At 48.7% G+C, this 12,419-nt stretch overlaps 2 protein-coding genes across 2 annotated transcripts in view; one reads left to right on the forward strand and one right to left on the reverse strand.

Moving 5' to 3' along the window:
- Nucleotides 1–7,151, reverse strand: part of PRSS54 (serine protease 54) — a 50,964-nt gene extending 43,813 nt beyond the window's left edge. The window contains exon 1 of the mRNA XM_088456854.1: nt 7,086–7,151. Coding sequence (XP_088312980.1) covers nt 7,086–7,096 — 11 coding nt within the window. The 5' untranslated portion in view covers nt 7,097–7,151. The remainder of the gene's footprint in view (nt 1–7,085) is intronic.
- Nucleotides 7,152–7,311: 160 nt separating this feature from the next.
- Nucleotides 7,312–12,419, forward strand: part of GINS3 (GINS complex subunit 3) — a 28,876-nt gene continuing 23,768 nt past the window's right edge. The window contains exon 1 of the mRNA XM_088456856.1: nt 7,312–7,592. Within this exon, the coding sequence (XP_088312982.1) occupies nt 7,425–7,592 (168 nt within the window). The 5' untranslated portion in view covers nt 7,312–7,424. The remainder of the gene's footprint in view (nt 7,593–12,419) is intronic.

The raw sequence follows: 12,419 nt of genomic DNA on the forward strand, positions 1-12,419 counted from the left end.
CACCTGTCACCCTCACACCTGAGACCTAGGGACACCGCTATGGCTGACATCACTGTACACACCTGAGACCTAGGGACACTGCTATGGCCGACATCACTGTACACACCTGTCACCCTCACACCTGAGACCTAGGGACACCGCTATGGCTGACATCACTGTACACACCTGAGACCTAGGGACACCACTATGGCCGACATAACTGTACGCACCTGTCACCCTCACACCTGAGACCTAGGGACACCGCTATGGCCGACATCACTGTACACACCTGTCACCCTCACACCTGAGACCTAGGGACGCCGCTATGGCTGACATCACTGTACACACCTGTCACCCTCACACCTGAGACCTAGGGACACCGCTATGGCTGACATCACTGTACACACTTGTCACCCTCACACCTGAGACCTAGGGACACCGCTATGGTCGACATAACTGTACGCACCTGTCACCCTCACACCTGAGACCTAGGGACACCGCTATGGCCGACATCACTGTACACACCTGTCACCCTCACACCTGAGACCTAGGGACGTCGCTATGGCTGACATCACTGTACACACCTGTCACCCTCACACCTGAGACCTAGGGACACCGCTATGGCCGACATCACTGTACACACCTGTCACCCTCACACCTGAGACCTAGGGACGCCGCTATGGCTGACATCACTGTACACACCTGAGACCTAGGGACGCCGCTATGGCCAACATCACTGTACACACCTGTCACCCTCACACCTGAGACCTAGGGACACCGCTATGGCTGACATCACTGTACACACCTGTCACCCTCACACCTGAGACCTAGGGACACCGCTATGGCTGACATCACTGTACACACCTGAGACCTAGGGACACCGCTATGGCTGACATCACTGTACACACCTGAGACCTAGGGACACCGCTATGGCTGACATCACTGAACGCACCTGAGACCTAGGGACACCGCTATGGCTGACATCACTGTACACACCTGAGACCTAGGGACACCGCTATGGCTGACATCACTGTACACACCTGTCACCCTCACACCTGAGACCTAGGGACACCGCTATGGCTGACATCACTGTACACACCTGTCACCCTCACACCTGAGACCTAGGGACACCGCTATGGCTGACATCACTGTACACACCTGAGACCTAGGGACACCGCTATGGCTGACATCACTGTACACACCTGTCACCCTCACACCTGAGACCTAGGGACGCCGCTATGGCTGACATCACTGTACACACCTGAGACCTAGGGACGCCGCTATGGCCGACATCACTGTACACACCTGTCACCCTCACACCTGAGACCTAGGGACACCGCTATGGCTGACATCACTGTACACACCTGAGACCTAGGGACACCGCTATGGCTGACATCACTGTACACACCTGAGACCTAGGGACACCGCTATGGCTGACATCACTGTACACACCTGAGACCTAGGGACACCGCTATGGCTGACATCACTGTACACACCTGAGACCTAGGGACACCGCTATGGCTGACATCACTGTACACACCTGAGACCTAGGGACACCGCTATGGCTGACATCACTGTACACACCTGAGACCTAGGGACACCGCTATGGCTGACATCACTGAACGCACCTGAGACCTAGGGACACCGCTATGGCTGACATCACTGTACACACCTGAGACCTAGGGACACCGCTATGGCTGACATCACTGTACACACCTGAGACCTAGGGACACCGCTATGGCTGACATCACTGAACGCACCTGAGACCTAGGGACACCGCTATGGCTGACATCACTGTACACACCTGAGACCTAGGGACACCGCTATGGCTGACATCACTGTACACACCTGAGACCTAGGGACACCGCTATGGCTGACATCACTGTACACACCTGAGACCTAGGGACACCGCTATGGCTGACATCACTGTACACACCTGAGACCTAGGGACACCGCTATGGCTGACATCACTGTACACACCTGAGACCTAGGGACACCGCTATGGCTGACATCACTGTACACACCTGAGACCTAGGGACACCGCTATGGCTGACATCACTGAACGCACCTGAGACCTAGGGACACCGCTATGGCTGACATCACTGTACACACCTGAGACCTAGGGACACCGCTATGGCTGACATCACTGTACACACCTGAGACCTAGGGACACCGCTATGGCTGACATCACTGTACACACCTGAGACCTAGGGACACCGCTATGGCTGACATCACTGTACACACCTGAGACCTAGGGACACCGCTATGGCTGACATCACTGAACGCACCTGAGACCTAGGGACACCGCTATGGCTGACATCACTGTACACACCTGAGACCTAGGGACACCGCTATGGCTGACATCACTGTACACACCTGAGACCTAGGGACACCGCTATGGCTGACATCACTGAACGCACCTGAGACCTAGGGACACCGCTATGGCTGACATCACTGTACACACCTGAGACCTAGGGACACCGCTATGGCTGACATCACTGTACACACCTGAGACCTAGGGACACCGCTATGGCTGACATCACTGAACGCACCTGAGACCTAGGGACACCGCTATGGCTGACATCACTGTACACACCTGAGACCTAGGGACACCGCTATGGCTGACATCACTGTACACACCTGAGACCTAGGGACACCGCTATGGCTGACATCACTGAACGCACCTGAGACCTAGGGACACCGCTATGGCTGACATCACTGTACACACCTGAGACCTAGGGACACCGCTATGGCTGACATCAAAGTACGCACCTGTCACCCTCACACCTGAAACCTAGGGACACCGCTATGACCGACATCACTGTACGCACCTGTCGCCCTCACACCTGAGACCTAGGGACACCGCTATGGCTCACATCACTGTACACACCTGTCACCCTCACACCTGAGACCTAGGGCCACCGCTATGGCTGACATCACTGAACGCACCTGTCACCCTCACTCATGAGACCTAGGGACGCCGCTATGACCGACATCACTGTAAACACCTGTCACCTTCACACCTGAGACCTAGGGACACCGCTATGGCCGACATCACTGTACGCACCTGTTACCCTCACACCTGAGACCTAGGGACACCGCTATGGCTGACATCACTGTACACACCTGAGACCTAGGGACACCGCTATGGCTGACATCACTGTACACACCTGAGACCTAGGGACACCGCTATGGCTGACATCACTGAACGCACCTGAGACCTAGGGACACCGCTATGGCTGACATCACTGTACACACCTGAGACCTAGGGACACCGCTATGGCTGACATCACTGTACACACCTGAGACCTAGGGACACCGCTATGGCTGACATCACTGTACACACCTGAGACCTAGGGACACCGCTATGGCTGACATCACTGTACACACCTGAGACCTAGGGACACCGCTATGGCTGACATCACTGTACACACCTGAGACCTAGGGACACCGCTATGGCTGACATCACTGTACACACCTGAGACCTAGGGACACCGCTATGGCTGACATCACTGTACACACCTGAGACCTAGGGACACCGCTATGGCTGACATCACTGTACACACCTGAGACCTAGGGACACCGCTATGGCTGACATCACTGTACACACCTGAGACCTAGGGACACCGCTATGGCTGACATCACTGAACGCACCTGAGACCTAGGGACACCGCTATGGCTGACATCACTGTACACACCTGAGACCTAGGGACACCGCTATGGCTGACATCACTGTACACACCTGAGACCTAGGGACACCGCTATGGCTGACATCACTGTACACACCTGAGACCTAGGGACACCGCTATGGCTGACATCACTGTACACACCTGAGACCTAGGGACACCGCTATGGCTGACATCACTGAACGCACCTGAGACCTAGGGACACCGCTATGGCTGACATCACTGTACACACCTGAGACCTAGGGACACCGCTATGGCTGACATCACTGTACACACCTGAGACCTAGGGACACCGCTATGGCTGACATCACTGAACGCACCTGAGACCTAGGGACACCGCTATGGCTGACATCACTGTACACACCTGAGACCTAGGGACACCGCTATGGCTGACATCACTGTACACACCTGAGACCTAGGGACACCGCTATGGCTGACATCACTGAACGCACCTGAGACCTAGGGACACCGCTATGGCTGACATCACTGTACACACCTGAGACCTAGGGACACCGCTATGGCTGACATCACTGTACACACCTGAGACCTAGGGACACCGCTATGGCTGACATCACTGAACGCACCTGAGACCTAGGGACACCGCTATGGCTGACATCACTGTACACACCTGAGACCTAGGGACACCGCTATGGCTGACATCAAAGTACGCACCTGTCACCCTCACACCTGAAACCTAGGGACACCGCTATGACCGACATCACTGTACGCACCTGTCGCCCTCACACCTGAGACCTAGGGACACCGCTATGGCTGACATCACTGTACACACCTGTCACCCTCACACCTGAGACCTAGGGCCACCGCTATGGCTGACATCACTGAACGCACCTGTCACCCTCACTCATGAGACCTAGGGACGCCGCTATGACCGACATCACTGTAAACACCTGTCACCTTCACACCTGAGACCTAGGGACACCGCTATGGCCGACATCACTGTACGCACCTGTTACCCTCACACCTGAGACCTAGGGACACCGCTATGGCTGACATCACTGTACACACCTGAGACCTAGGGACACCGCTATGGCTGACATCACTGAACGCACCTGAGACCTAGGGACACCGCTATGGCTGACATCACTGTACACACCTGAGACCTAGGGACACCGCTATGGCTGACATCACTGTACACACCTGAGACCTAGGGACACCGCTATGGCTGACATCACTGAACGCACCTGAGACCTAGGGACACCGCTATGGCTGACATCACTGTACACACCTGAGACCTAGGGACACCGCTATGGCTGACATCAAAGTACGCACCTGTCACCCTCACACCTGAAACCTAGGGACACCGCTATGACCGACATCACTGTACGCACCTGTCGCCCTCACACCTGAGACCTAGGGACACCGCTATGGCTGACATCACTGTACACACCTGTCACCCTCACACCTGAGACCTAGGGCCACCGCTATGGCTGACATCACTGAACGCACCTGTCACCCTCACTCATGAGACCTAGGGACGCCGCTATGACCGACATCACTGTAAACACCTGTCACCTTCACACCTGAGACCTAGGGACACCGCTATGGCCGACATCACTGTACGCACCTGTTACCCTCACACCTGAGACCTAGGGACACCGCTATGGCTGACATCACTGTACACACCTGAGACCTAGGGACACCGCTATGGCTGACATCACTGTACACACCTGAGACCTAGGGACACCGCTATGGCTGACATCACTGAACGCACCTGAGACCTAGGGACACCGCTATGGCTGACATCACTGTACACACCTGAGACCTAGGGACACCGCTATGGCTGACATCACTGTACACACCTGAGACCTAGGGACACCGCTATGGCTGACATCACTGTACACACCTGAGACCTAGGGACACCGCTATGGCTGACATCACTGTACACACCTGAGACCTAGGGACACCGCTATGGCTGACATCACTGTACACACCTGAGACCTAGGGACACCGCTATGGCTGACATCACTGTACACACCTGAGACCTAGGGACACCGCTATGGCTGACATCACTGTACACACCTGAGACCTAGGGACACCGCTATGGCTGACATCAAAGTACGCACCTGTCACCCTCACACCTGAAACCTAGGGACACCGCTATGACCGACATCACTGTACGCACCTGTCGCCCTCACACCTGAGACCTAGGGACACCGCTATGGCTGACATCACTGTACACACCTGTCACCCTCACACCTGAGACCTAGGGCCACCGCTATGGCTGACATCACTGAACGCACCTGTCACCCTCACTCATGAGACCTAGGGACGCCGCTATGACCGACATCACTGTAAACACCTGTCACCTTCACACCTGAGACCTAGGGACACCGCTATGGCCGACATCACTGTACGCACCTGTTACCCTCACACCTGAGACCTAGGGACACCGCTATGGCTGACATCACTGTACACACCTGAGACCTAGGGACACCGCTATGGCTGACATCACTGAACGCACCTGAGACCTAGGGACACCGCTATGGCTGACATCACTGTACACACCTGAGACCTAGGGACACCGCTATGGCTGACATCACTGTACACACCTGAGACCTAGGGACACCGCTATGGCTGACATCACTGAACGCACCTGAGACCTAGGGACACCGCTATGGCTGACATCACTGTACACACCTGAGACCTAGGGACACCGCTATGGCTGACATCAAAGTACGCACCTGTCACCCTCACACCTGAAACCTAGGGACACCGCTATGACCGACATCACTGTACGCACCTGTCGCCCTCACACCTGAGACCTAGGGACACCGCTATGGCTGACATCACTGTACACACCTGTCACCCTCACACCTGAGACCTAGGGCCACCGCTATGGCTGACATCACTGAACGCACCTGTCACCCTCACTCATGAGACCTAGGGACGCCGCTATGACCGACATCACTGTAAACACCTGTCACCTTCACACCTGAGACCTAGGGACACCGCTATGGCCGACATCACTGTACGCACCTGTTACCCTCACACCTGAGACCTAGGGACACCGCTATGGCTGACATCACTGTACACACCTGAGACCTAGGGACACCGCTATGGCTGACATCACTGTACACACCTGAGACCTAGGGACACCGCTATGGCTGACATCACTGAACGCACCTGAGACCTAGGGACACCGCTATGGCTGACATCACTGTACACACCTGAGACCTAGGGACACCGCTATGGCTGACATCACTGTACACACCTGAGACCTAGGGACACCGCTATGGCTGACATCACTGTACACACCTGAGACCTAGGGACACCGCTATGGCTGACATCACTGTACACACCTGAGACCTAGGGACACCGCTATGGCTGACATCACTGTAATGTCTGTCCTCTGACCAGTTACAGGTCTCATATTATAGATCCTGGGTGTGACTGTCTCACCTCTTCTCCATTATGGCTGTCACATGTCAGGGGCCACACACACAGCATGGGGGGCCCAGGTATAACGTACAAACTGCGTCATTTCAGCTGCTCTGCAGCTTCCAGCAGGTGGAGACAGAGAGCGCGCTGCTGCCAGTTGGTTGCTATGGAAACCTCATCCTTGTCTCCATGGTAACGCTGTAGAGGGCTCCGACGTAAGCAGGGAGAGGCATGGTCCGAGGCGTGGTGACGTAGGGGCGACGTCCTGGTCAGAGCGAGGCCTGAGACGCGGAAGGCGGGAAATGTGTCAGTCAGAGTGTATCTGTGTGAGAGTCAGTGAGGAGCTGCAGCCGCCCCGGTATGTGGGACCCGTATGTGCCTGTGGAGGCCAGTCTGGGCCGGGAGGAGAATTTCCTGTCACTGGATGATCTGCTCATGTCACAGGAGAAGCTGCCATGCCGGATAGAGAGCGGCTTCCCCCGCCTGGGCTTCCTGGAGAAGGGGGGAGACAGTGACAGCATCCCCGAGGTGACCCCGCTATCCTATATATACCTCCCAGTGCATGTTATACCACAATGTATATTATATTTACCTCCCAGTGCATGTTATACCACAATGTATATTATATTTACCTCCCCAGTGCATGTTATACCACAATGTATATTATATTTACCTCCCCAGTGCATGTTATACAACAATGTATATTATATTTACCTCCCCAGTGCATGTTATACAACAATGTATATTATATTTACCTCCCCAGTGCATGTTATACCACAATGTATATTATTTACCTCCCCAGTGCATGTTATACAACAATGTATATTATATTTACCTCCCCAGTGCATGTTATACAACAATGTATATTATATTTACCTCCCCAGTGCATGTTATACCACAATGTATATTATATTTACCTCCCCAGTGCATGTTATACCACAATGTATATTATATTTACCTCCCCAGTGCATGTTATACCACAATGTATATTATATTTACCTCCCCAGTGCATGTTATACCCCAATGTATATTATATTTACCTCCCCAGTGCATGTTATACCACAATGTATATTATATATATACAGCCCAGTGCATGTTATGCCCCAATGTATATTATATTTACCTCCCCAGTGCATGTTATACCACAATGTATATTATATTTACCTCCCCAGTGCATGTTATACCACAATGTATATTATATTTACCTCCCCAGTGCATGTTATACCCCAATGTATATTATATTTACCTCCCCAGTGCATGTTATACCACAATGTATATTATATATATACAGCCCAGTGCATGTTATGCCCCAATGTATATTATATTTACCTCCCCAGTGCATGTTATATCCCAATGTATATTATATTTACCTCCCCGGTGCATGTTATACCACAATGTATATTATATTTACCTCCCCAGTGCATGTTATATCCCAATGTATATTATATTTACCTCCCCAGTGCATGTTATACCACAATGTACATTATATTTACCTCCCCAGTGCATGTTATATCCCAATGTATATTATATTTACCTCCCCAGTGCATGTTATACCCCAATGTATATTATATTTACCTCCCCAGTGCATGTTATACCCCAATGTATACATTATATATACCGCCCAGTGTTATACTCCTATCTATATATATATATATATATATATATATATATATATATATATATATATATATATATACCGCCCAGTGTATATTATACCCATATATATATATATATATAAGTCCAGTATTAGTCCACACTCACGTCTGAAAATCCAATTCCTGGGGTAGCCACCCAAAAGGGATCACCTGTATCCCTGCATACAAAAAATGAACAAAGGGGGTGAACTCACCAGTTTTCTAAAATGAGTTTTTATTTCATCTTTTAAAAAAATTTTTTACAGCATCATAGTAAAGCTCCGACGTTTCGGTCCTAGCCATGGACCTTTGTCAAGGTACAATTCCAAGTAGTACTTTGCATCAATATATACCTGAGTCCAATTAAGAGACTCCTCCCTCACAATCATGTGAGTACAAACAATACAAACATATAGAGACATGAAGACATCATTTGTAATTGTGCAATAATACCAATCAAAGACTAACTAAAAAATGAAAAGTAATGAAAAAAAACATGTTAACAGACACATATATAAAAACAAACCTTACAGGTATAATCGAGCTGCATCCCCCGCTAGCGTGCGTGTCAATTCCCCAAACTTCCTGCCAAGTGGAACGCAAGTCGGTACCATTTCCTGTCAAGTGGCACGCAAGCTAATACAGCAGTCATGACAACCGCTGTTAAGGCTTCCTGCACTTCATCCGTCGATGCTAGCGCCCGGATCAATCAAATCACGAAGTAATATACAAGAACACTAGGGACCCGGTGACGCAGACAAACAAGTATACGTCACCATATAACCCATTAATTTAAATGAAGATGTAACTAACAGAGTATTCATATATTGACTCATCAAGCTAATATAAATCGGGCAGTCGACATGCACGTCCATCAAAAAGACGCAGCCTGTAAGCAAACCAATGATAAACACCTCCTCATAGATAATATAATGATAGGACAATTTCTATCCATCTGGATTGAATTACATATGCCTAAATTATAATGTATACAAAAACATGGTTTGTCAACATGCGTGTCGACATTTTTTAAAAAATTTCAATTATTAACAACCAAATTTAGACATTAAATAATTAAAAATAAATAACAAATAAACAAACTCCATAGGAAACCCACATTGCCACAACACTCGAAAAAATAAAAAATAAAAAAAATTGTATCATTACAAAATCTGATGATGCACCCCCACTTGAGATCCAAAAATACTTTAATCCAAAAACATCCCAAGGTGTATAGCTTCATTAAGGCCGCGAGGGTGGACCGTATCCAATTTATGTATCCACATCGCTTCTCTCTGGAGCAAGAGTTTGGCCCGATCGCCTCCTCTCTTGGGTGGAGGCACCCAATCGATAATCATGCATCTCAATGTTGCTAAAGCATGCTGTGTTTCAAGGAAATGTCTTGCTACAGGTTTATCAGAAGAACCATTAACAAGCGCGGCTCTAATAGAGGATCGATGGTTAGCCATCCTCTCACGAAGTGGACGTATCGTCTTGCCAACATAGACCAGAGAGCACGGGCACACCAATAAGTAAACCACATGGTCGGAGGTACAGGTGACTCGATGTCGAATGTAGATCTTGGTACCTGTGTGTGGGTGATGAAAAAATTGACCCACCATCATACTCCTGCATGTAATACAATTTACGCATCAAAAGCATCCTGGCTTCACTTGGTTCATCCAAGTTTGAACAGCCACAGCCTTTGTTCTATCAGGACGCATTAGTCTGTCCTTTAAATTCTGGCCACGCTTGAAGCTCATCAATGGTCGTTTAGGTATACAATTTTTTAAAACAGGATCTGTAGCAATAATATCCCAGTGCTTAACCACTGCATTACGGACAATCGAACCAGCAGAGTCAAATGTTGTAGTAATTACAAAAGGATCCTCAATTTTAGATCGCTTTTTCGCATTATAACCTTCACAAAAAATCTTTTTGGCCTTTTGTAAACATATATTCAAATTTTTCAAGTTATATCCTCTTTCAAGGAAACGTTGTCGCATCTCACCGATCTGGACATCTGCCATCTCAGGATCAGAATTGTTCCGAAAAACTCGTAAGAATTGTGAAATTGGCAAATTTCTCTTAAGAGCAACTGGATGATGACTTTTGTAGTTTAAAAGCGTTTTACGGTCGGTGGGTTTCCTATAGAGTTTGTAGCCATAGCCAGCATCAGTGACAAAAATAGTAAATGTCCAAAAAATTAATTTTGACACTATCATAAGTCATGGTAAATCGTATTGGCGAATCTAGGTGATTAAGACATTCCAACATTTTCAATAAAGAATCCTCAGAATCCTTCCAGATCAAAATAATATCATCGATAAATCGACGGTAAAAACCGATACTATCTCCAAACGGCGGAATCAGGTAATTTTTTTCGTACGAATCCATATAGATGTTTGCATAGGCTGGCGCGATATTACTGCCCATCGCCGTCCCCGCCGTAGGAGATAGTATCGGTCACCGTATCGAAAATAATTACGTTAACGTCATCTCCAATAACTCCATTAGAAACTCAATGGGTGGAGATCCCACATGTGTATTCAAGAGAGCCATCCTAACTGCCATCATTCCCTCCGTGTGGGGAATCACAGTATACAACGACGATACATCGAGACTGGCCAAAAAAACATTATGTATTAAAGGTAAAGACCTCAATTTAGTAATCAGATCTTGTGTATCCCTAAGGTAGCTGTCAGTCCTAATGACACATTTCTGGAGAAATGCGAAAAAGCGATCTAAAATTGAGGATCCTTTTGTAATTACTACAACATTTGACTCTGCTGGTTCGATTGTCCGTAATGCAGTGGTTAAGCACTGGGATATTATTGCTACAGATCCTGTTTTAAAAAATTGTATACCTAAACGACCATTGATGAGCTTCAAGCGTGGCCAGAATTTAAAGGACAGACTAATGCGTCCTGATAGAACAAAGGCTGTGGCTGTTCAAACTTGGATGAACCAAGTGAAGCCAGGATGCTTTTGATGCGTAAATTGTATTACATGCAGGAGTATGATGGTGGGTCAATTTTTTCATCACCCACACACAGGTACCAAGATCTACATTCGACATCGAGTCACCTGTACCTCCGACCATGTGGTTTACTTATTGGTGTGCCCGTGCTCTCTGGTCTATGTTGGCAAGACGATACGTCCACTTCGTGAGAGGATGGCTAACCATCGATCCTCTATTAGAGCCGCGCTTGTTAATGGTTCTTCTGATAAACCTGTAGCAAGACATTTCCTTGAAACACAGCATGCTTTAGCAACATTGAGATGCATGATTATCGATTGGGTGCCTCCACCCAAGAGAGGAGGCGATCGGGCCAAACTCTTGCTCCAGAGAGAAGCGATGTGGATACATAAATTGGATACGGTCCACCCTCGCGGCCTTAATGAAGCTATACACCTTGGGATGTTTTTGGATTAAAGTATTTTTGGATCTCAAGTGGGGGTGCATCATCAGATTTTGTAATGATACAATTTTTTTTATTTTTTATTTTTTCGAGTGTTGTGGCAATGTGGGTTTCCTATGGAGTTTGTTTATTTGTTATTTATTTTTAATTATTTAATGTGTCTAAATTTGGTTGTTAATAATTGAAATTTTTTAAAAAATGTCGACACGCATGTTGACAAACCATGTTTTTGTATACATTATAATTTAGGCATATGTAATTCAATCCAGATGGATAGAAATTGTCCTATCATTATATTA

Source organism: Taudactylus pleione, unplaced genomic scaffold, assembly GCF_031769625.1.
Source record: "Taudactylus pleione unplaced genomic scaffold, aTauple2 ptg000724l, whole genome shotgun sequence".
NCBI lineage: Eukaryota > Metazoa > Chordata > Amphibia > Anura > Myobatrachidae > Taudactylus > Taudactylus pleione.